Consider the following 27,427-nt stretch of genomic DNA (forward strand, 5'->3'; position numbering starts at 1 on the left):
ATCGCATGATAATGTTCTCTCGTAAGAACTCGATCATTCGCTCAGGTGTTTGTGCGGTTACTGCCTCCGCTTCTACCCATTTGCTGAAGTGGTCTACTGCGACTATCAAATACTTCCTTTTCTTTGTTGTTTCTGGGAATGGACCCACTATATCAATTCCCCATGTTGCGAATGGCCACGCCGTCATTATAGTGATTTGTTCGGCTCCGGGAACATGCTTTTCATTCGCATGGATTTGACAGTTGTGACATTCCGCAACCATCTTCTGGGAATCTTCCACCACCTTGGGGCAGTAGTATCCCAACAGTTTGACCTTTCTTGCCAATGCTGTCGAAGCTTCGTGCGCGCCACAAATTCCTTCGTGTAGTTCTCGCAGCACATAGTCTCCTTCATTGCGACTAACGCATTTCAACCATGGACATGTGTATGATCTCCGATACAAAGTTCCATCCCGTATTGAGTATCGTGCCGACTGCCTAATTATTTTTCTGGCTAAGCTCTTATCAACCGGCAAATCTCCCTGCTCCAGATACTGTCGGATTGGTATCCGCCAATCTTCATCGTCTTCCAGTTCCTCGATGATCATAATCTGATCAACCTCGAATGCTGGTGCCGATTTTATTTCCAAGCTGCATGCTTTTTGACTCCATGGTTCTCTACTTGCCGCTGCTTTTGCCAATTCGTCAGCTTTTGCATTTTGGCCTCGTGGAACATGCACCATCTCCCAAACGACTCCCTTGTGCGTTAACTCTTGTGTCAATCGGCCGACTACCTGATGGTATTTTACAAGCTCCTCCTATTTCACCAGATAATTTTTTGTGATCTGGTTTATCATGAGTTTGGAATCGCTGTAGATTACCACTCTTTTTGGGGTGAGTTCATTGAGCAACTTCAATCCGCATATCATTGCTTCATACTCTACTGCATTATTGGTAGTTTTGAAAGTTAATTTCGCTGCATAGCACAGGCGAATAACCTCCGGACCCTTGATGACTACTCCTAGCCCAGCTCCGTCTGTAGATAAGGCCCCATCTGTGTACATGCTCCACTCTTCTTTTTGTGCCTTTGGACATTCATCATCATCCCAGGTGAATTCATTCACGAAGTCGGCGAGCACTTGGCTCTTTAGCGCTGGTCTTCCTTCATAGCGGATATCGAATTCGCCCAGGCGAATTGACCATTCCATCAATCGGCCGGATGCGTCAGGTTTCTGCAGTACCTTTCGTATTGGGATGCCAGTTCTCACAATGATAGTGTGCGCCTGAAAGTATGGTTTCAATCTAGCCGCCGTGGTTATCACTGCGAGGGCCATTTTGTCCAACTTCGAATACCGGAGTTCTGCATCCTTCAGGACTTTGCTCACGTAGTACACTGGATGTTGTTGCCCTTTTTCTTCTCGCACCATCACAGTGCATATCGCCATGCTGGTGACGGATACATAAAGAAACAAATCTTCTCCGTCTTCCGGCCTGCTCATTAAGGGTGGATAACATAGTAATCGTTTTATCCCCTCAAATGCTTCTTGACAATCCGGCGTCCATTCAAAGGACTTGGATTTTTTGATGGCATTGTAGAAAGGTAGACATCGCCTAGCTGAGCATGAGATGAATCGCCCTAATGCCACCAACCGCCCGTTCAGTCTCTGTACTTCTCTTATGTTCCTTGGCGTCTTCATCTCCATTACTGCTTTAACCTTCTCAGGATTCGCCTCAACCCCTTTGCCGCTAACAATGAAACCTAGGAACTTTCCCGTTCTTGCTCCGAATGTGCACTTCTCTGGGTTCAATTTGAGGCCATATTTGATCAACACTTCTAGGATTTCTTTGATATCCCGCGGGTGGTCTTGCATTTTCTTGCTTTTGATGATCATGTCATCAACATAGATCGAGAAGTTCTCACCGGATTTGTCTGAAAATATCTTGTTCATCATCCTCTGGTATGTTGCTCCCGCATTTTTCAATCCAAAGGGCATCACCTTGAAGCAATAAGTCGCCTGGTGAGTTATGAATGATGTTTTGATTTCATCCGCCTTCTCCATGGGTATCTGATGGTAACTGGATTTCACGTCGGTGAACGATAAAACTTCATATCCTGCAGTTCCATCTACCAATAAATCAATGTTAGGAAGTGGATACATATCTTTCGGACATGCCTTGTTCAAGTCTTTGAAGTCGACGCACATTCTGTACGTTCCATTCGGCTTTTTGACTAGCACCACATTGGCTAACCACTCCGGATAGGTGACTTCTCGAATTGCATCTGACTTTAGCAAATCCGCCACTGCTTTTTCAATCGCCTTTTGCCGCCCAGGAGCATGTCCCCTCTTCTTTTGCCGCACTAGGGTTGCCCCTTTGTCTACATTCAGCCGATGGGTTGCTACGTCTGGGCTTATCCCTTTTAACACTTCATTTGGGGCGGCAAATGCCGACTCACATTGGATCAATACCTCGGTAATGGCCTTCTTTGTTTCTTCTAAGAGTCCAGCCGCTATTCGCACGTTCTTGTCATTCGAGATGGCGAATAGTTCCGTTTCTCCCAATGCTTCCGCTGGGAGCTTATCTTCGACTTTATCCTCCTCTTCCGGTTTTGGTTCAAGTGATAATGTATAGGCCTGTTGAGATACAAGTTGATCACCTTCAACTATGACTCGCCCTTGGTGTGTTGGCAAATGTAACGTTAAATGCTTCATTGAGATGAGCGACTCCGTCTCCGACAGGAATGGCCGTCCCAGAATTATGTTGTAGGCCAGTGGGAGATCAACAATTGCGAATTCTAAATCACCTCGCCATTTTAGATTCTTATCGCCCATTTCTGCCTCCAACACCACCTGCCCACTCGTTTGGGAGGATTGACCCCCAAAACCAGTTACATCCATGAAGGTGTGTTCCACCCGCTCGTCGTTGATTCCCAACTTGTTGAATGCTGTCCGGGTAATGACATTGCAAGAACTGCCTGTGTCGATAAGGACCCGTTTGACGTCCCATCCTTCAACGGCCATCGTGATCACCAGGGCATCCGCATGCGGCTCCGTGATTCTCGCAAATGAGTAATTGAGGGCATCCCCCCTATGTGTATTGCTCTTTCGCCATTCACAGCGAGTTCTTTTTGTTGGAGGCTCGTAGATTCCGCCTGCTATCACGTTTATCACCCCTTTCTTCTGCTTCTTTTCTGGCCGTGTTTCTCCCTCATGCGGGAGCGTTGTTTTCTCATCAGCTGTATCTTTTCTTACAAATTGATTCAGCTTGCCTCTCTCGATCAGTTTTTCTATTTCCTTCTTCAGTTCGTAGCAATCATCTGTGTCATGGCCATTCAACCTGTGGAACCTGCAATATTTGTTAGGATGTCGCCCCAAACTGGTTCGACCTTTTACCTCGGGGAACCGCACATCCTTCTTCAGGGGGCTCTTTTCGATCCAAAGTAACACCTCCTGGCGAGTCGCGTTTAGTGGCGTGTGATATCCTCCACCTTGAAAGGGACGATCGCCTCTTCAAACAAAATTACTTTTGGACTGGGTCTGACGCCGACTGTCCGAAGTGGTTCTAGCGGCATCTCTTTCTCACCGAGTTTGGGCCCTATGTTCCCTGTTGACATCATCCACTTCCATGAATTCCTTTGCTATCTTCATGAGCTCGGCTACAGTGCGTGGTTGTTACGGATGATCTCTTCCCGCATGCTCCAATCTGTGGTTCCATCCGCCATGATGTTGCGAATACTCACGATATCTGGGTTCTGCAATCGCACCAGGATATCGTTAAAGGCGACAACAAATTCCCTTAGGGAATTATAGTTCCTCTGTTTGATCTCCTTCAGCTGCCTATCTGTCACATCTGCTGCTTTACAGCCCACGAACTTCGCACAGAAATCCCGACTATATTGTTGCCAATTGTGAATAGATTCTGCCGGTAAAGATCGAAACCAATCAGATGCCGCACCGCCCAAAGTTGTCGAGAATAACCTGCAAATTATGCTTTCGCTTGCCCCTGCAACATCCATTAACTCTCTGTAGTTCCTGACATGAGCCTCAGGGTCAGAATTTGGATCCCCATAGTATTTTGGTATGGCAGGCGCCTTGATTCTATGATCTGGAATGAATTCCCGCAACGAAGGGGCAAAAGGTGAATCGCTCTGGATCTCTGCTCTCGGCCTAGGCGAGTACCCCATTCGCTCCATCATGCTTCGTAATTGATCTTCTAAGTCAATATCGGGTATTCACCTGACTTCTTCCAACCGCTGTTGGTGAATTCTGGGTGGCATCCATCCGCCCATCGGTGTTGAGACGTGTGCCTGTTGGGGGACTAACCGCTGACCCGTTATAGGATCAAAGTTCCATGTGTGCTCTCGCCCAGGAGTCATCAACTCCGAATGTCCGTGAGGAAAAGGTTCCACTTGCTGTAGCGGAAGAGTGCCTTGCACTCCTGGCAACGGTTGGGATGGCTGCCAGGTCGGATATATCATCGTAATGAGATCTGGGTGCGAGTAGTTGCTCGGGTGGCTGTGTGGGTTTGTGCGACTACTCTAGCCCACTTGATTTGGTGCCTGAGATGGCTGCGGGAGGGCCGGTATGACAGGGACAGTCGGTGATTGTGTTGAGATAACCACAGGTCCTTGAGGAGCAGCCACCACGGCGGTATTGTGTTCGACGAGGGCCGTTAGTAAATTAATCATTCGATCTCCAGCCGCCTCGCTCATGTTCGAGGCCAATACTTGTCCAGCCATCTGTACGAAATCACTATTGGACATTTCCATCTCAGTTTGCACTTGGACCTCCAATAACGGACTCAATTGTCCCGAAGGACCCGATGAGCTAGGCACCACAGGCTGTGTATTTGCAGGTTGCGAATTCGCAGTCCGTGGTCCCCTGGAGTTCATACTGGTTGATCTAGTGGTAACGCCGGTCGTTCGTGATGGTTCTGACATGTTCTTCATGTACCTTTAACCAAATGTTGGTAAAAAAAGGTCCACGTTCACCGCACCAATGATAACTTGCTGGATCCGCTTTGATATCCTTTGCCGGAGTTACCTGCAAAACAAAACCGGAGACAGGATCTCCGGGAAAACTCTCCGACGATCAAGTCAGTTTTTGTAAGGATGAGTCTATAATTTAGCAATAGCTTTGTGGGAAAAAATGTGAACGTACCTTCCCCCTTATTCTTAAGGCCTTTTATAGGTATTTTTGGGTAACCGCCGAGGGCGGTTACTCCTTAGTGGGCCACGTTCTGAGGGCGGTTCCCCCTTTTTAGGCCATGTCCCTTTCGTGGTCTTCATGGCAACGAACGTGGTTCTGAGTGGGAGTCTTGTCGCTCCGTTTAGGAATTAGGGGCGGTTTACTCGCTGCGCCCGCTTCCTTCATTCGGGTCCCGTCCAATCTTAGCCCATGGGGCTTTAATATGGGCTGGGCTTGCGAAATGAGTATAACCCGTTTTGGGCTTCGCGGGTTATCAGATGGTTTGGCCATATAAGACGAACAACGCTTGATGCGTCGATTAGGAGGACTGAAGAGTGATAAAAGGATGTAACAGTGAAAGGTAGGAGAAGACCTAAGCAAATTTGAAAGAGGGTGATCGAGAGTAATATTAGTTTGTTGAGGATTGAAGAAAATATGGTAGTGAATAGGACGGAGTGAAAGAAGAGAATTTATGTCGCTGACACGACTTGATTTCACGGTTTTATATGATGGTTCATGTTAGCCGATCCGAATCATTTCGGAACTAAGACTTTATTGTTGTTGTATTTAACACATGGCCTATACTTATTGAATTGATTTGTGGTGAAAATGGAAAGCTGCATCAGCCAGCCTCTGCCTAACAGTACACATTTATACGTGGATTGGGTAATCCATAAATCCAACATTATTTTTTGTTATCCTTCATTTTTAGTACTCCATCTATCTGCCAACTAATTATTTCTTAAATTATTATTTAGCCTTACTTTGAATTTCATCCACAATAAATTAATTTGTATTTTATTTTTTTATTATGTAGTACAAGAAACGTGAATCACACCAGAGTTGAGGTGTCTTGATTTATGGAATTCGATCAATTTATTATAGCTCATAAAAAAACTAAAAATTACAATTAATTATTCCAACAATAATATAATTAGAGGATGAACACCGACCTATATCCAGGTCATTTTAGGGAAATATTAATCTTCTTCTAACTGATTAAATTGGGTTAATACACATATTTGCCCTTGTGTTTTCTCGGAAAAACAGATTTGCCCTTAAATCAAATAAACTCACAAAACTATCCCTAAATTTTCCATAAACCTGCAATTATACCCTAATCTGACGGAGCTGCTAAACGGCGATGACATCAAACCTTCTAATTAAAAAATATGCACATTCAATTTCGATTAAAAGCAAGTTAGAAGAACAGATTGGTCAAAATTCATTTTCATAAAAGCTCAATCAACCTAATAAAATGGCGTCTAAACCTCCTAATTAATCCAAAAGCAATACCAAAAGAAAACAATAAGAAACCAAATGAATTTTGATTGTCGTCATCCAATTTTTTTGGAGACAAGAAGGTTTGATGTCATCGCCGTTTAGCAGCTCCGTCAGATTAGGGTATAATTGCAGGTTTATGGAAAATCCAGGGATAGTTTTGTGGGTTTATTTGATTTAAGGGTAAATCTATTTTTCCGCGAAAACACAAGGGCAAATATGTGTATTAACCCGATTAAATTTTATAATTAGTGTTTCTTGCATATCTTTTCTTTTTTGAAAAAACAAAAAACTTAATTTGTACAAACACTATCTTAGTAGGTAAGAAACAAGAAAGCTCCTCTACAAGCTTTTTACAAATCAGAAATAATTAATATGAAGTGACAGGTTCTACATCTTAAATGATGGGTATTGTTAAACATAGCCTTAATTTTCCATTCATAACCTCTAAAAGGACGAAAATACTCTTTGAAGTTTTGGAGTAGTAAATGGAGAGTTTTTTCCTCTCCCGCCACGCGGGCGTGAGGAAATCACGTCTCACCTTGTGGTGAGGCTATCACACCTCATGCCCGCATGGCGGAAGGGGAAAAAATATATATTTAGTGTATGTTTTATACGGTTTATTGCGGATTACTCGGATTATACGGTTTATTGCGGATTAACCTTGATAACATTGTGATATTATCCCAAGGATCAAAAGGGATATTCACCTAAAGAACGCCACGTGTTGGTCATCTAAAACGGGAATACCACGGCGTATGGAAATAAAGAGATCCGACGGACGGATCTCCAAGGACTCACCAAAAGAGACTCGTGGGCGAACCTATGAGGCGAATCTCCATAAACACTCAATCCGCCATTAGAACGGCTGGGCCGATCTAGCAGTAAAGACCATTAATGAGCTATCAATTAGCTAACCGCCAACTTAAGGGTAACCTGTGACCGCCATTAATGGGACATTAATGGAGACTTTCTAGTTGCTAGAAGTTACAACTTCATGACTATATATAGCCTATGTCTCAGGCTACCAAGGTACGCATTCACTTACCCTTTGTCAATTCAGTTCGCTCTCTTGTTCTTTCTTACTGACTTTGGCATCAGAGCTTCCCCCCGTCGAACCCAACGACGCCCCCACAGGGACGGAAGCTGATCGGAATTTCTCCACAAGTCATCAAACCTTTTAGAAATAAAAATTAACAACATTAACACTAAAATTAATTAATATACACAAAATATTACATAGATTTTCAAAAGTGTTAAAATGTGTTAAAAACAATAAGTTCTAGTAAATAACAAAATATATCAGTTCGCCTCGTCCATAAACTCATCCATATCTCTCCTAATAAATGGACCCTCCTTATCATGTCGCCCGACGACTGACCGCTGAGCGATGCGCCACAAACGGCTAACCCACTGCAAAAAAATAAATATTAGAAAACAAACATATGTAAACTAATAATAAATAACAAAAATAATAATAAACTTACATATTCGCTGTTGGAGAGAGCATGCTGGACCGATACATCCCGAAGGGCATGAAGGAGATGAGGATGTGAATATCGTATGTACCACTCCATGTACCATGTATCACAAGCAATGTGATCATATCCAACTGGCTGGCATCTCCTCCGATCAACGCCACGAGTCGATGGAAATCTCCGCCAGGTATCATCAACTGTGACAGATGAATGCGCGAGCATGTACGATATAGACTTCCATAGCCGGAATGCAGTATCAGGTCTAATACGCTCATCCGGGATAGGCTGAACATATCCGACCTGACGTAGGACTCGATCAGGCATATACGGCTCAACTATGTCTCTACATCGTATCCAACCGGCGTAGGACACTCGTAGCTGATCGTCATCGGCGACTGGACCATAAGGCAACCACGTCACGTGCAAAAAATAATACTCAATTATAAATAATAATATACTATAAATAATACTATACTAAATAATACTAAAATTTTAAATAATATTAAAATTATAAATAATACTATACTAAAATTATAAACAATACTAAAATTATAAATAATACTAAAATACTAAATAACCCTAAAATTATAACTAATACTATATTATAAATAATACTAAAATTTTAAATAATACCTCGGTTGCCTCATGCGGTCCAACTGTGCACATATGGTCTCGAGTCGGGCGACCTTCCTGCCTAGAACCCCGACCTCCCATTTGCACGCCTGGGGATAATCATCTGAGATCTGGAGTGGTAGTCGATGGGGCCGGAACACCAGAAAATACTCATATATCCATGTTTGGAGGAGGGTAAAACATCTGCTCTATCGAAGCCCTCGCATCTGCTGCGTCCCAGCCCCTCTCCGTCTACGGCCTGATACATCAATACCACGCTATCTCGTATGACGTGGTGTATCCTCCTCCTCGTCCATATCTAGGCACCTAGCTGATGACGGGACAGTCTTCCGCTCCGTCTACACATAAAAATTTAAACAAAAATATAATTTACAAGAACTAAATTTACCTATAATTAACATTATAAAATTTACAACATAAAAATTTAAACTAAATTAAATTAAATAAAGATATAATTTACAACAACTAAATTAAACTATAATTAAACAATGTGGTGAAGCTCTTAGCCTAGTGGTTGAGAGCTTACCTATGCCTTGGGAGGTCATGGGTTCGAATCACATCCGGGTCTGGTGGAGATTTTTCTTTCTTCTTTAATGTAAGCGCATTGCGCAATTTTTTTTTTAAAAAAAAAACTATAATCAAACAATACTAAAATTATAATCAAATTAATACTAAAATTATAATCAAATAACAATAATTAAAATTTAAGTAAAATTAAATTTATTTAAAAAATAATAAAAAAAATTCCCCGAAAAAGGGACGGGTGAGGCTATCACGCCCGCATCTCTGGTGCGGCGTATGAATATCACGCCGCACCATATGTGCGGACATGAGGCTATCACGCCCGCACCTATGGTGCAGCGTGATATTCATACGCTGCACCAGAGGTGCGGGCGTGATAGCCTCACAAATCGATTACAGACCCAAAAATCGGCTTAAAATCAATAAAATTAGTCCGGATTTTGCACCACTAGTGCTTTTCCTCGTCTTCCCCTCCCACGATCCATGTTTTCGTTGAGAAATTAGTTCGGATTTGATCGAAGAGATTTTAAGGTGTTTGAGAGGTTTTGAGATTTTTCAAATTTGTGCAAAGGGTATTTGGTCTATTCCCGAAGCTAAATGTGGGAATCAATAGCTAGGTATAGTAATACACTAAATGATTCAATAATATTAATTAATTTTTATTCTATTCAATATTTTATTTATTCATTTAAATTAATGATTTGCGATAAATTACTTTTCTGCTAACTAAACTTTAATATATTTAAACTTTCATACTTTAAATTTATCTTTTTTACTTAAAACTATTATTTTAAATATTGAAAATACAAATTTATATTTTTTTAAATATATTCCCAATATGTATTTCTCTCTCATCTCATCTCTTTCCACTTTCTCTTATCTAATTTTAATAAAAAAATATAATTCAAATATTTTAATATATGAAAATAAATATATATATATATTTTTTTAGAAATATAAAAAATAAAAATATTAAATATATAAAAATTTATTTTTAATATTTAAAATAATAGTGTGAAATTAAAATTTAGATACAAAGTGATGGAGAATACAATTTTTAAAATAAAAGTATTTAATATTTTTATTTTTATTTACTAAAATACTTGAATTATATTTTTTTTGGATCAAAAAATACTTGAATTATATTTTTTATTAAAATTATATATGAGATAGAAGAGAGGAGAGAGAAAGACATATCGAGAACTGAAAAAAAGAAAAAAGAAAAAAAGTGTATTTTTCAAAATTAAAATAATAGTTTTAAAGTTTATAAATAAATTTTAGATATCAATGTATAAATATTCTAAACTTTATAATTAAAGACAAATCGATCGTGAGATGATGTTTTGGTTTTTAGACCTCTATGAGACGACGACAGACCCAAGAAAAACAATATGGATTTCCATATTTCAGAACATGTGGCCCAGTCTTTGTGTTTAAAGCCGAGTTTGCTATAATATTGAATGAGGTAAAAAGTAATATTGTTGTATTTCTCATTAAAAAGATAGTGACATAATCCTTACACATTTATAGTAACGTTAGATTTGCTCAACAAGAAAAGACCATGTTAAGTAATTAAAGGACATGGACAAGTGTTGCAATCATAGCCATTGATCACTGCTTGGTGTGATGAATGGTGTAGATGAATTGGGTCAATGATAGGGTGTGTTGGGATACAGGTTAAGTGAGTGGTATTACTTGTCGAATATACTAAGGATACAAAAAAGGCAAAAATACCCCTAGTTATTTTTATGTAAAATTTAAGAATATCATTGTTATGATTTTATTATATTAAAAATGGAGTTTACTAATTCATTAATGTGTTCGTATAGTATGTTCAACTAGTCAATTTCGAGTGTCCATAAATTTTTGTATATAATTTAAATTGTCTCTATATTTTTTTTGTTGGAAGATGAAAAAGATATGATCAAAAAGAAAAAGATATATTATATATTAGTTAAAAAAAATACAACAGTTACAAAATGATGTAAAGAAAATGTAAGACTAATATATGATTTTTTTCTCTAAAATGAAATAGTTAATAAATACAATAAATAATTTAATATGACATTGTTATTATTATTATTTTCAAAAGATAATATCAAATTATCATTTAATACTTAAATTTAAAAGCAAATTTTCATTAGGCTACCATATATATATATATATATATATATATATATATATATATATATATATATTAGGCTACCAAAATTGTTTAAACATATTTAGCAAAATTTGTTTACACAGATTTCTAAACCAAATTTGCTTACACAGATACATATTCTTTTTTAGCACTTATCAATAACATATAAACGCCCATTTTTCTTCACACGTATGAATAAAATAACATATAGTATATAATAAACACCATTTTTCAATCTTAATATGAAAATATACATTCAACTTTGTAAAATTTAAACACATAAAGTGAGAAGAGTGTTAAAAAAATATAAAAATAAAGTTTAAAAAGAAAAACAAATTTAATTTAAATAAAAACTAATAGTAATAAGTGCGGTCAAGATGATCGAGCTTCTTAGCTATTATTCACATAAAAGATAAAAAATAAATAACTTCGCTATTTTATTTGATTGTTTTTTTTAATTTTGTTTCAACCAACTAGATTTACAAATCGTCTAAATAATTAAGAATTTCAATAGAATTATAGCACTCGAAGTTAGTTTTTATGGAACTGATTTTACTTTCATTATATTACTTAACACCGATGCGATGAGTCGAAACCAAAGAGGCATGATGATCAGAGGCAGATGTAGGAGGTGTCAAAGGGGCATTTGTCCCCCTTCATTCCTAAAAAAAAAAAATTAGTCCAAAAAGAAAGGTTAAAGTGTAAAAATACCCTTAATGTTTTGGATTAGGAGTAATTTTACCCCTAACGTCTAAAATAGTGCAATTTTATCCCTAATGTTAGAAGCCAAAAGCAGTTTTACCCATAAGTTGATAAATTGGGTCAATTTGAGAAATAATTCATCAAACTGTCTTCTCGGTCATGAATCTTGTCATCTACACTTCACACATGCGTTATTTTATCAATAATAAATCACAAACATATGTTGGGATGTGAAAAAATAAGAAAAAAATATTAAAAATATACTGTCTTTTGTACGAATTAGATAAAAAAATTCAAAAAATTCACCGAATTTATAAATATTAATCTCCAATTTTATTATTAAATTACAAAAAAACATTATATCCTTTTTTAGAACAAATTGATATGGAATTGGTGCAAAATAAAAAAAAATGACTGTATGTTATAATAGTGTCTGAAATTGATCCAATTTATCAACGTTAGAGGTAAAATTGCTCTTGCCTACAAACATTAGGAGTAAAATTGCACAATTTTAGACGTTAGGGGTAAAATTGCTCCTGACCCAAAACGTTAGAGTATTTTTGCTCTTGGCTATAAACATTAGTCTAAAAAATTTTACATAGAGTTTTGTCCCCCTCCCTCAGATCCTGGATCCATCACTGATGATGATCCTTTACTATGTTGATAAATTGACTAATCTGCAGATAGGGGTTTTTTCTTTTTGGGTTGGCCTTTAGTATGGTTGAAGAGTTGATGAATTTTTGAGAGACCAAAATTTAAAAGCATTTGACTCATTGAGAATGTCAACAATGTACAGAGATGGTATCTGTTAGAATGGATCATCCTTATTAATTATCGAATAATCAGAAAGACATCTCCTAATTAATTACTTACTTTATAAATAAATCAGAACCATAGTAACTCAACATATGGATAAGCTTCAATCCTTCCTTCCAAGAATGCTGTTCATGACCAATTTCAATTCTGAACAAATATATATATATATAAAATCAAGTTTAATAGAGGCTAAATTTATTTCCTAAGGCCCAATTCTAACAAGTCGAATGATAATGAGAGACTCGCTGAATTTAGCATGGCGGGAACCAATCCACTATCAAATACAATAAAGCCTCTATATAGGAATACTCTATATAGGAATAACCTCTATTTTGTTATTAAAAAGACTCGGTTTCAACTTAGTAATAACATCTATGACCAAACTCTATTCAGTAGTAACCTCCTAATTGTTATAAAAATAATCTGATCCCAAGTGTATTTCTATATAGAAGTTTTACTGTATCCTATAAATGGGTATTGTTTAGTTTATTTATCCTCATTATGTGATATTCCACTTTTTTTTTTTTTTTATTATTATTATTATTATTGGTCATTGACTTTGACATTAGAGTGTACTCAAGGAAAGGGGCGCATCCAAGCGCGGATTAACAAATTATGTGGAAGTTAACTTGAAGGTTGGACTAGACCCAACATATAGTGGATTAACAAATTATGTGGAAGTTAACTTGAAGGTTGGACTAGACCCAACATATAGTGCAATGAGTGTAGATTTTACTCGGTAGCCTTTTGATCTTCAATCTAAACAACTCAAGATCCATTTGTCAATTCAAGGACTCCAGAAAGACAGATGATCCTAATGCGATGATGCCCACCATATTACAACTAAAATTCAAGAGACTCAAATGACGGAGGGTGAGCAACATAACTCAAGAATTCTTAAGCCTCGAGCAGACTGCCCTGACTGTTCGAGTTATCAAGGTGAAGCAAATGTCATTCGCCAAGGAATATATCCCTCGTGTGGTTTTTCTTCAAATAAAGGAGAAATTGGGGGAAGAAGGCAAGCTTTCCATATATAGTCCCCATCGCTACAATGCAAAATAAGGGTTTGATAATAGTTGCTGATATCAACAATTTGCCATTGCACAAGATTATAGTAGAAACATGGAGCTCAATAAATCTATTGATTGTGCGAGTTTTGAAGGATTTAAAGATACCTTGAAAGATGTTACATGAAAGTACATTTCCACTAGGAGGTACATGTATAATACTTTTCATTGTATTATAAGAGGGTAAAAGGCGGTGGGTGGTCAAAGCAAAATTTAGGGTGGCTCATATAGCATTGGACTACAACACCATCTTTAAAAGATCGTTTCTCATTGAAAGGGATGTCGTTGTTAACAGGTGGAGGCTCATTGATGAGGGCATCATAATAAGGAAACCAGCCCAATAGTGAAATTGGGCTCACACGGTATGTGGCCTATTCAACACGTCGCATGGGTAGGTCAGAAGGGAAGGATTCGAGCGCTGAGGTTTGATACGATGTGTTAAAGCCACATGCCATAGATGTTGCTCACTGGTTTTGTGTTGGTCAAGCTACATAGCGTGTCACTTAATTCACACACCATGTGGAACATAAGAATGACATCCTTTATAAGGGTTGGGAAACGCACAGGATGAGTCAAGGTCCAAGTGCTCGTGGTGGAATGGACAAGAATCAGGCCACATGGCGTGTCAGATAGACCATACCGTGTGTGGACTGCCTTAGCCACCAAGTTCTGCGGAGCCTGCTCATTGTTTGCCACAACTTATTTGATGTTTTGACATTTGTTAATTGATGTCTTGCCATTGATGTTTATTTACTATTTTTCCATGTTGCTTGTAAAACCCCTTTTGCCCCTATTGCTAGTTGGAATTGTAAAGTAAGAGGGGAGGTTCCTTTGGTCTTTATTACCCTAGGGTTTGGGTAAGTATTTAAGCCCACATTTTATAAGAACCAACAACTTTTATGAAATCAAACATATTTTCCTCTTTGGAAGCAAGGTTTATCAACCTTTGGGATTATTTCTTACTAGTTTTAGCTAGTGAAACGATTATTCTTTGATGGCTTAAGATCAAAACGTTCATCATCTTCACGAATCTATATCAGTTGGTATCAGAGCTGATCGTTTTCTAACCCGAAACTTCTTTCGGCAATGGTTCAACTAAGGTTACCACAAAAATCTACAAAGACATAAGATAAGAAGATGGATGATTTCAAAACAGAGCTAAGAGAGATCCTAAGGGAACAACGCCGACTATTTGCGGAAGAAATGAGAACATCCATTGAGAGGTTCCAACTAGACGTACAAAATATGATCCAACAACCCGCTAGAGATCATCAACGGAGAAATGAAGAGTTTTTGATGCCTCAATCGTAACCACCACCACCACCTCCACCTCCACCTCCACTAAGGAGGAAATCGACATTACTAAACCCGTATCAAAAGGGTAAAGGCTCACGAGATAAGAAAACCAAACTTTGTTGTTGTGCATGTAATGATGGTGTTGGAGATATTAATCCTTTCGTATATAATTTGAGAATAAATAAAAGTAGTAATAGGTTAGACATAAAACTTTTGATTTTCTATTCAAATTAGGACACAAATAAATTCAAATAGAGTTATAGACATATCTCAAACTTTTAGATTTGTAAATAATGTCTCTAATGTTGATTATATTTATATTTATATATACATTTTTGTTGCCAATTCACATTAAGAAGAAAATTATCTTCTTGATCCATTAGATTAATTAGTAGAGATTGTCAATTATTTGATTAGTAATTTTGAATGGTATATGTTAATCATTTTGATGTTAAATTACCAAATACATCAATTCCTTGAAGTTGGTCAAATAACCTAAATTTAATTAAAGTGATGCATGCTATAACTCATACAAATATCTTTTACGGTGACACTTAGGACGTATTTGATTGTTTCTTTTCGTGCTACTGTTTGCCTTTTACATCGAAAAAGCAGTATTGGGTGTTTGGTTAATGACTTTCTGTTTGCCCTTTACATCTAAAAAATCTTTTACAAAAGCAGAGAATCTCTGCTTTTTGGAAAGACAGTTTTTTCCAACAACAAACAACAAACAACAAATAGTAACAGCAAGCAGCAACAGCAAACAGCAACAACAAACAGTAGGTAAAACAAACGGGCCCTTATAATAGAATGGTTAATTATATTACATTAAACAAGTTAAGAAATTAATAAAACAATTTTAAAATGTAAGAGTTAAGGGCATTCCAACTGCCTCTACTTGAAGTCTTAAGTTAAAATTTAAGTAGAGAGGGTTAAAAACCAACTGCAATAATCTCTTAGTGACTCCTTAGATTACTAAGAGCATTTTTATCATCTTTCTTATTGAGAGCATTTCAAAGAGGCTTTTAATCCATTCTCTAAAAATAATCTTCAATAATATTCATCCTATTCACTTTTTATTTATTATTTTATCATTAAAATTATTAATTATTATTTTTAATTATTATTATATTTACAAGAAGAAGAAAAAAAAGTTGAAATCCTCGTTCAACAAAATAAAAGTTGGCACTTATCCAATGCAAAGGAGAGTTGTTAGTAAAATTTGGCACTTATCCAATGCAAAGAAGTAAGACAAACTTTATTCTTCCTACTCAAAGTAGATTGTTGAAAGAGAAAAGTTCTGAAGCTTAACAGATTATAAAATTTGAACAAAAAATGAAAAAAAAAGAATAGAAAGAGCATAGGAGAGAGACGGTTATTAATTCTTCCACAGAGAACATGGCACGAAACAGTTGAAAAGAAGTTTTCTTTAAAAAAATATTATTAATAAGGTGAAATAGAGGTATTTGAGTCTAATTTTTTTATAAATTTAATACAAATCAATTATTTTGATGTGATTTGTTGAAATCTAATAAATAATAGGGTAAATAATTATAAGGTCTTTATGTTTTTGCTTAACATATTAGTAGGTCCATCATATTATTATAAAGTCCTTAAGTTTTATTTTAATCAACTCTTTAGTCCTTCCATTTGTTTTTGTAGATGAAAGTCCAAATTGCCCCTACTTATTTACATAAAATAAACTTATCTTTTAGTTTCAAATTTAATCTAAATAGTTTTAATAAAATTTATGAAATTTATATACACTGAAATTTATATAATTGTACATACTAATCATTAAAAATGTATTTTTATTCTCTTAAATTTTTATTTTTTAATATAATGTCTTTAAACTATTATGAAATATTAATATTTTTTTAAAAAAATCATATATTTTTTTCTTCATTTATATAATTTATTAGAGATAAATAAAAATTACTTTTTACAATTTATATAGTTTTGCTCTAATTTTGATAATTTTTGAAATATTTTTAATTCATTTTTTTAGTCAATAAAATTTAGGTTACTAAATTAAAGCTTTACGATTATATAAAATTTAATAAATTAATTACTCAATGTTGTAGAAATTATGTGGGAAAAAAGGAGAAAAAACATAAAGTAGAAAAAATAGATGTTTTATTATTAAAACATAGAGTAAAGGGTAATTTTGGTATTTTGAAATTTATTTGGTATAGTTTGACCATTAATTCAAACATAAGGATTAAGGAGTTGATGAAAACAAAAACTGAGAGAGTATATAATTATTTCTAAAAACAAAGGGACTGACTAGTGTATTAAGTAAAAACACAGGGACTTTATAATTATTTATCCCAAATAATATTTAAACTTAGTGGATAAATTTGAAAGATTTAAAATCTAACATATAAAAAAATCCAAAAAGCCAGGAACCTCAACATGTTTGTTCCTTTTAGATTTTGAAGGAAGGTGAAAGGAATTGAATTGAAATTCATTGGATAATGGATAGAGGTATCAATATTTATAATTTCAAAACTTCACATGGGAGGCAGCTAGTCTCATGGGCTGTTTTCAGCTTATATCTCAAACTAAATCAAGGTTTTAGATCTATGTAATTAGTCTTTTTCCAATTCTAGCATTATGCATCCATATCATTATATTCTAATCTTAATCTTAAATTGACGAGTTAGTATGAGCTTACGGTTATGCATTCTTCAAATAGGAATCCTTTTTCGGAAAGATGTCAGTTTTCATGTTTTGGTGGATTTAATAGTATTATTATTATTAGAATCATTATCTTACATGTTTTTTTTGTTGTGTTAGTTCCCTTAAAGCAAGCAAGAAACCATATTCAATACATAAAAATATTAATTGAAGAAGGTGTTTATCTGTCCCTTAAAAAAATAGATTAATGTAGCCACAACAAAAGACAATCAACAAACAATAATCTACACCATAGAGATTCTTCAAACAGGTATGAATTGGAGTCCCATACAATGTATGCCTACTAGCTCAAAGATTCATGAACTTTTACCTTTAACTAGCATTCTTATCAATCCAACCCGGGATAGAAAAATCTAAAAATTAAAGAAGTTTAGAACGAATACATTTTCAATTTTCTAAAATAACCATTTTTATAACTTTTTCTCTCTAAATAGCCACTTTCTTTCTCTAAACCGAACAAAATCTAAATATCTTGAAAATATAAAATTCCAGAATTATTGTTATACCGATGTGCGCAAAAGTACGCACGTGTCCATTTCTCTTTTCGAGCTTCCTCTAAGTAGTCCGCTGCCCCCGGGCATATACTACGAAGTCTGGCGAATCTTTCCTGAAAATCAGAGGTCCGCCAGGCTTTTGCAACTTGCCAATACGCTATGTCTAACTTTTTTCCGCCCCCAAATTTAACCTTCACATTCTGTTTTAAATGCTGAGCACAACTTCCATGTACCGCATTTGGATACACCATATTGACTGCATAATCAATGCTCTTATTCCTGTCTGATATTATGACTAGGTCTTCAACATCACCAATACATTCTTTCAACCTGGTGAAGAAATAAGCTCATGATTCATTACATTCATTCGGCCCAATTCCGAATGCAAGTGGATAAATTTGATTATTACCATCATTTCCAACTGCAACATAAAGTACTCCGCCATATTTAACTTTTAAGTGTGTTCCATCTACACATATAACGGGGCGAGTATGTGCGTTAAAACCCCGGATTGAAGCACCCATAGCCATGAAGAAGAATTTAAAATGATCTTCATCGTCAGTTTCAATATGTGTCACCGTACCTGGATTAACAAATTTCAATGTCTCACAATAGTCAGGTAACAACATGTACGATTCTTCAGGTGAACCACTCGTGCTATCTACCGCCCAACATCTTGCTCTCCAAGCTTGCATATAGGATAGGTTGATTGAAAATAATTTTTCAATCTCCCAAATGATGTGACTTGGACGGTACACCCGATTCTCCATGTCTAACTTCTCACTAAGTATGATACCTGTGATTCGTTTCCCCGCTTGCCTATGATGCGGCAATAGTTGTCCACCCCTATCACAAGTGTGACTGTCCATACTGTCAATTCTTCAGAGCATGAACATATCTGAACCTAGTATGACTCCACCTCTAGCCTGCCACTTGCATGTGTCAACATTTTTGCATCGGACCTCAAACAAAGACTTAGTTGATCTGTGCACCTTCCATTCGAACATATTATCAATTGAATATCTCCCAAGTGCATCTTGCAGTTCTCGTTTGCTTTTGAACATATCGTGCGCCTTCAAACCACCATCCCCCGAAGATTCTGTAGTTTTCATCAGAATGTCTCCCTCCTCTGGTACTTGTGGAACATACCGAAATGGATCCGTTCTCCTTCTCATTCTTGCTTCATCATCAATCTCATTCAAACTTGGTTGAACATTATCAATCGATGGTTCTGAAACGGATCTTTGGCGATCATCGTTATCATATACGTGATCATCATTGTCATATCCATTGTAATCGTTATCATATCCATGATCATCGTTATCACAGCCATTACCATATCCTTGATCATCCCCGTTCACTACATTCTCATACCCACAATTGTGATCCAATATAATATCGTCTAGCCCAAGAGGAGATTGGGTATATGGATTCATGACATGTTTTGCCGGAGCACGAGTCTCAATTGCTATGTTGGGAACACAAGAACTTATTCTGGTTGCCTCTACTTTAGCAACATTTTGTGGCCATAATTCAGCAACAATTGGTCGTCTTACTTCAGCAACAATTGGTCGTCTTACTTCCGCAACACTTGGTCGCCGTACTTCAGCAACAATTGGTCGCCGTACTTCCGCAATACTTGTTCGAGGAGTCATAGAAACATATAATGGCATCACATCGGGTTTATTCCATCGACAAAACTCAACGAATCCAGCAATATCACTGTCATCCACTATGTCTGCTAATCTTCCAAAAAGTTTATTTGGACCGTATGTTGTGTGCATTGCCATTTGTATGTCAAAACAGGTTGCATCAACGTTCAACGAAGCGTGAATTCTATCTCTCAAAGTTTGATACGTTGAAAAATGGAGCACATTCGATTGACCACCAACATATATCATTGTGTCCATGGGCCCCTCTTTTTTCCATACTCCATCCCACGAAAGCATACACAGACAAGTATTCGGGGTGGACATATTTCTGCATTATCATAAAAAAAAGAAGTAAATTATATATTATTTGTAACTTAACGAAGAAACCTACTGAAACATATCATGGTATACACATTTCAAACTATAAGATACGTCGATATATGTCGATACAACATAAATATCGACACCTATCGGCACATATCGACACCTATCGGCATATATCGACTAACTCCTCCGTCGATATCTGACATATATCTACGATGCATTCTCGTGATAGCTGTCGATATTGATCATATATCGACAGATATCGACGGAAGATCAAAAGACGTTTTTCTAGAATGATCTGTTAATGAGCATTAAATGCAGGTAATGATCACTTTGACTTTCACTCTTTTTCGAATATCACTCTAAGCATTAATTAAATATGAGGCTAGTCTGTTGAGATTCCCCATGAACATTATGGTTCTTTCTCCTATAAATAGACGCTTTGTCTGTTCATAGTTATTGTCCCTTTATTCATTCTAGTAAAGTCTTAAACACTCTAGTTTATCCAAAAATGGAAGCGCCACCACCACCACCTCCTCTGTCTGAGTTCGAAGCACTAATAGCTTCGTTCAGCGATTCGTTTCGTGAAGGGGACACGGACGAAATTATCCGCTTCATGAGGGGCATGGAGCACACCATGTCTTTCACTGCAGATGCCATGACTGACCATCTAGAGTCAGTTAAGGAAGAAAACAGGCGGCTCATGAGGACAATTAGGCGCCTCAAAAGGCAGTAGGAGAAGTCCAAGATGGACTACGCTGACGCCCTGTTGGGTCCTGAGTACCTGAATGTTTAGTTTATGTATTTTTTGTTTTTAATGTTTATGTACTTTTGTTATTATGTGTTTTGTGTCTGTTTCTCTTTTGTTTATGTGTTTTGTGTTTGTCTCTTATGTTTTATTGTGTTTTTGTTCATTTTTTGATGTTTTATGTATTTTTTTTATTATAATATAAAAATATTATTCTTATCTATGTTTTTTGTGTTTTGTGTTTGAATATTATGATTTAGAATGGAAAATCACATTTAACCGAGGTCGATATACGTCGATATTCATCAGCTATCGACGCCGATATGTCTGTCGATATTCATAAGATATCGACGTATATCGACCATTTCGGGAAAAATCACAGAGTGAAGTCACAAACCAAATGCATCTTCCTACAACAATGTCACTGTTTTTAGGGATTCGCACGAACAGGAATAACATGAAAAAGCAACAGCAACAATATACATTGGGTTTTAGAGAAACAAAATGCTACATCTTAACCATGAATAGGACGAAGCTTTAAATATTGTAAATAAATGAAAAACTTACATGATTGTGTATAAAATCTTGAAGCACAAACTGTGGGTTGGATTGATTGTAGATCGTTGTCTGTAAATTGATTTGTTCTTTAGAGAGAGAGAGAGAGAGCGCGCGAGAAAAAGAGGAAAATGGGGGGAAAGACAACGTTATAAAAGGTTAGAGAGGAGGGCAAGGTTAGAATTTAGTTAATAAAATGTGTTAGTTTTGGTTAGTTTTTCAAAATGAGTTAGAAAAGAAAACTAACACCTTAAAATGTGCTAGTTTTGTAATTCTCCCTATTTATAAGTAACATACATCCTAACACAAACATTACAGCCTCTAAATTTCATTGACATGGAAAAAAATGTTAAATTTTACATTATATAATATTAAAGTTAAAAAAACATTAACGAAATGATGAATTTTTTTATCATGTCACCAAAATTATGGTCAAATACCTCTTTTTACCCTCGTCATTTCGTTAAATTTCTAACTTAATTTTGTTGATTTCAACTTAAATTTTAAAGAATATAAAGTTTAAGGATTTTTATTTTTTATGTCAAGAATTGAAGTATATGAAGCACTATAGTTCAAGGGCCGTGAATGTAATTTACCGGAATCGTCTACATGGTTTGCCAAAATGAGCATCAACAGAACTGCTATCCCTTCTATGGCTGCTAATGCTTATCATTGCCCTGTGCATAATCTTTTTCTCTTAACTTATGAAGAAGCATTGGCTGTCAAAGTAGAAAAACCCCAAAAGTTTTCTTCCACAGCTTCCAAAAAAGGGGAGCAAATGAATCAAAAGCAACACCCACGAAATATTATCGTTTTAGCCCAAATCCAATTTATCAAGTCTCATTGCTTTAAAACACGTCAACATGTATTGGAAACACACTTTTTAAATATAATTCAATCACTCGATGTGAGATTCAATTCATCCTTCCGTTTATTGCTCAGACCTTCCACTCCGACATCCCCCCTCAGAACCGGCTCGTTGCACTGACCCCCCAGAAAATAGAAGGTCGCACATCTTTTCCTCCTCCGAGACACTATCAGAGCAATAGCCGTGAGCTATCAGGCTCTTCTTTTCTTTTCTATATACATCTGTTTCAGAAAGCCTGCCACGTCTTTCAAAACCGGATATTAGAACATCATAAGTACCTAAACAAGGATTAATCCCTTTATTTTTCATTGTTCTATAAATTTTAACAGCTTTTTCGGGACTTCCAGCAGAGAAGTATACACTAATCATTGCAGTATAAGTAGCAGAACACTTCTCTTCATCATGTAGAAAATTGAAAATCTTCGACGCACATGTTGGCCTTCTAGCACATCCAAGTCTATAAATCAATAGAGCACCTAAATATAATCCGAGAGAATAACCAGCCGTAATCATTTCCTTCACGATCTCCACAATTTTTACAAAATTATTTGATCTGATCAATATCCCTATGAAGCTAACATATGCTGTTCTTTCAAGATCTATGCCCATTCTCATACTGTATTCAAAACCCAACAAAGCACTATCTGTTCTGCATCGGTTGCAGTTTTCCACGATGATGGTTGAAACAATCCAAGAGTCCATAAACATGTTTTTGTTCATTAACTCGGCCAGGAAACGATCAACCCACACAAGATTTTGCTTTTTCAAGAGAATAAGTAGAAGTCCTCTGTCGAAAAACTCACCGGATATACTGTGATCGGTTGTTTCGATAGCATCGGTAGCACAGTGAGGATTAGCTTGAAAGAGGAGGGTATCATTCACACCAGCAATTCGTAGCGTTTTGAGTGCTTGTAAGAATATAGGGTAACGAAGAGTAAGGTAATTAGTTCTCATGTATTGAAGAATTTGGAGCATCGTGTCTGTTTCACCAGTTTCGCAACATCTTGCGATCAAAATATTGCATAAAGGTTTATCAGGTTGCACTCCTGCCTCTTGCATTTTGCTGAAAATCTCTAGGGCTTCTTGGCATTTGCCTAAACCATCAAGGAATTCACAATTAGCCTCTCAAAAGGTAAATGCAACAATTCAAATCAGACAGCCTCTTTCATGATAGGCTACAATGAAAGTTTCAACAATTGCAGCAAAACAAAACACCGGAATGTCAAGAACTATCAGCACATAAAAGAATTTTAAGCTGCAAAGATAGTCTTCTTCCAGAAGTAGAAACTCTTGTTTTTATATTATATACCAGGCAATGAGGACCTACATTTAAGGAGCAAAACTTGCATTACTAGGTTTCAGCTTAGGACATTCCCATATTCCAATGGTAATCTACCCCCAAGTTCATAGTAATTAAAGGCGCACAAAGGCGGAAGGAGGTCTTGGAGCCTAGGCGCAAGGCTCACGCATGGGCCTGAGCGACACACGGCGCACTGAAGAAAAATAATAAATAAAATCATGAACAACGATAAACATTTCTAAATTGCAACATATAGTCAATTACTAAATCATATCTAATTATCCATAATCTTAATCATAAAATGCATGAAATAAATTCCAAATTAACTACTAACTTTTCCATAATCATTATTTATAATAAATATTCTAAATCTAAAAACTAAAGTTCAACCATTCCCAAAGTTAATTAACTACTAGTCTAACAACTATTTTTCATCAAGACTTAAATCTCCATTTGCGATATTTCACAACTCTTCAAAATGGAGCAGCTTGTTTTTAGTTCTTTCCGATATTTCTGTTGTCTAAATCTCCTTTTCCTTCTTATTTTTGTTACAACGATATTCTTCTTCCAGAAGTAGAAACTCTTGTTTTATATTAAATACTAGGCAATGAGGACCTAAATTTGAGAAGCAAAACTTTCACTACTAGGTTTCATCCTAAGACATTCCCGGTTTGCAATGATATTCTACCCCCTCTGATATTTCTGTCGTCCAAATCTTCTTTTCCTTTTTAGTCTAATTTAACTTCAGTTCAGTCATAGTTATATAGATAGGAAAAGACTCAGACCAAAACATCCTATTTTCAACTTGGAACCCCAAAAAACATTGCGTAGCTTCTAAATTTTGCTTCCGGCGAGGCATTAGGCTCATAAAGGCACACTCAGGCGTGCACCTCTTGAACAGAGCCTGCCTTTTGGCTTCTCATGCAATATACCTAGAGCCTAGCGCCTTTGATAACTATGCCTTGGTTGGTATAGATTCTGTTACTAGTAACAACAGCTTAACAAATAGTTTACATCGTTGAAGTATTAGCCAACTAAATTAGTAATTCTTTTAATTTGCTCCAGTTAAGATAGTTACAAGTCAGCATAATGCGGACACAAGGCCAAAGAAACAACCATAATCATTCACATATACATTCTATTCCACTAGATCAGCTAAGGCTGTAAATGAGCCGAGCTGCTCCATAAAAGTTTGATCGTTTTTTATTCGATTTATAAACGAGCCAAGTTTGAGCGCAGCGAAACTCAATTCGAAAGCTCGCGAGAAGAATCGGTTACAGGTTCATGAACAAGCTCGTGAACAAGAGCGTGAGTGAGCTTGGTTCGATTATTTTTCTAATGATAGTATTTCTATAAAATGGAAAATGTAAAACAATGTAGTTTTGTGTAAACTTTAATTTTGTAGGTTTGTATTTTTGTGTTAAATAAATTTCAAACCAATATAATGAATGATCATTAACGAGTTGTTCACTAGTGAAGATCATGAACAGAATTAATGTTTTACTCGCGATCTCGTAAAGGCTTACGAACAGAATCTTAAGCTTGAGCTAGTTAATTTTCTAACCAGCCTAGCATAAGTACGTCAAAGCTCGATTACACTCCTAAGAGCATCATACTTTAAACATGAATAAGCATACAGTATCGAGCATTAGGAAATGGTCTGTATATAAAAAGTGGCATCTTTAAGTGCATACACTAATCAACGAAAAAACAAGTTCACACAGGCAATTAAACAAACACTTAGAGGACAAAAAAGCAACTCACCAGCAGCAACAAGATACTCCATCAGAACAGTGTAAGTACGGCAATTCGGAGAAATTCCAGATTCAAGCATCTCCTTGTAAGCATCACTTGCCTCTTTAACTCTCTTATTATCAAACAAAATCTTCATAAAAGCTGTATAAGAAACAACCGTCGGATAACACCCGTTCTCCTTCATTTCCCCCCAAATCTTCACAGCCTCATCAACATCGCCAGAGCTTGAAACCCAGTGCATAAATGAAGTATAAGTAACGGAATCGATCTTTACCCCCTTCTCCTGCATTTGCTTAAACACGAATTTCATAGACTCGATCCTTCCAGCTTCTCCAAAAATGTCGAGCATTGTTGTGTAGGTAAATTGATCGTGCTTAAACCCTTTTACACTCGAAGCCCAATTGAAAAACAGCCACGCCTTTTCCATCGGTGGATGGGATTTTAGCACCTGATTGACTGTGTACGAGTCCCATTTTATACGAAGTTCGGTTAATTGCTCTTTAGCAGTATCCCAAGTGGAATATTTCAAGATTCTGTAGATGTTTGAAATGGTGTTCCTCATGTAAACTTTTGGGTCTTCTGCGTGTTTCTTCGTCCTTGATTTGGCTGGTTTTCTTGAATTTCCGGTGAATTGCTTGACGGAATTTGGGGGCTTGGATTGATGAAGGGAATGGATACATTTCGTGAAATTTTTCAGATAGCGAAGGGGGTAATCGTTGTTATATATGGATGAAGAAATCAAAAATTGGGTAAGAAATCTATTGACACCATTAGCCCGCAACATGTATGAGGATTTAAAGATCTGAACTCTTCATCTGACGGATCGAAAGTTACAGGAATTGCGCGAAAATGGAATTTGTAAACTACGAGTCGCTATTTACATATAACTGTTATGTTCAAGTTCAGTACACCTCATATTATATTTACATCGGGCATTTACATCGGGCTTAGACGGGCTAGACTGAACTGAAAAAATTAATTCTCAAACCATGTCCAACCATATCCATCCACCTAATATATTTATTTCAGAGAAAGAGAAACGGGCGAAAATGATAATAGAATAATTAAAACTAATATTATAAATATAAAGTAAAATACTGAATATAATTAAATTATATAGAACTTTTATAGTTCGGGTCGGGCCGGATTAGACTTTAAATATTGAGATAATTCTAAATCCAATCATTTTAAGTTCAGACTTTTTCAGGTTTAGATCGAGCCGTGCTAAATACTAAATATATATCTCCAGATCCAACCTATAAAAAACGGGTTTGGAAATTTTTAAACCCAACATAAGAGAATTTCCATTCCAGAGATTGTTTATGTAGCATGTTTTATGCATTTTTTTTAGTAAAAAAATAAAAATAAGATTCAACTTTATCCCTATTATTTTTGGAAAAGTGCAAATTTACACATAATGTTTAAAATTGTGTAATTTTACTTTTAAAGTTGTTAAGAAAGTTCAATTTTACCCCTACACTATAAAATTTGAACTGACTGATTTAACTGTTATTCAACTATCATATCGGATCTTCCAAACACGTTTGTCGATAAAAAAAAGCAGTTATGTGTATTTTGACTAGTTGTTTATACATATTTCTATAACATGGTAAGTATTTTTTTTTTTTTTTGTGTGTGTGTGATTAGCTTGTATGCTGATTTAAATATTATCATTTTGATATGTTATTTATAACTGTATTAGTAACAAAATAAATATTTTAGACATAATTGATAAAGGTCTGATGTGATAACTAAATAGCAAGTTCAAAAACAATATAACAATCAGTTTAGTTTCTTTCTTTTTTTTTTTGTTATGTATGGATAAACTTGAACTTAATTGACAACGTTAGGAGTATTGTACAATTTCGAACATTAGGACTCAAGAGGTTAGGGGAAATTTTGCATCTTATAAAAAAAACAAACTTATTT

The 27,427-nt window shown here is 36.1% G+C and overlaps 2 protein-coding genes across 2 annotated transcripts; both read right to left on the reverse strand.

Moving 5' to 3' along the window:
* Nucleotides 1–19,177: 19,177 nt before the first annotated feature.
* Nucleotides 19,178–22,267, reverse strand: LOC136229898 (uncharacterized). The gene is made up of 2 exons (XM_066018764.1): nucleotides 22,172–22,267; nucleotides 19,178–20,276 (listed from the first exon to the last, which is right to left on the reverse strand). Exons 1-2 carry the CDS (start codon nucleotides 22,258–22,260, stop codon nucleotides 19,178–19,180), a joined length of 1,188 nt encoding a protein of 395 aa, XP_065874836.1. The 5' UTR covers nucleotides 22,261–22,267.
* Nucleotides 21,907–26,471, reverse strand: LOC136230919 (pentatricopeptide repeat-containing protein At2g01390). The gene is made up of 2 exons (XM_066020128.1): nucleotides 25,508–26,471; nucleotides 21,907–23,537 (listed from the first exon to the last, which is right to left on the reverse strand). The coding sequence occupies exons 1-2, from the start codon at nucleotides 26,280–26,282 to the stop codon at nucleotides 22,507–22,509; spliced, it is 1,806 nt and encodes a 601-aa protein (XP_065876200.1). The 5' UTR covers nucleotides 26,283–26,471; the 3' UTR covers nucleotides 21,907–22,506.
* Nucleotides 26,472–27,427: the final 956 nt, after the last annotated feature.

Source organism: Euphorbia lathyris, chromosome 5, assembly GCF_963576675.1.
Source record: "Euphorbia lathyris chromosome 5, ddEupLath1.1, whole genome shotgun sequence".
Lineage (NCBI taxonomy): Eukaryota > Viridiplantae > Streptophyta > Magnoliopsida > Malpighiales > Euphorbiaceae > Euphorbia > Euphorbia lathyris.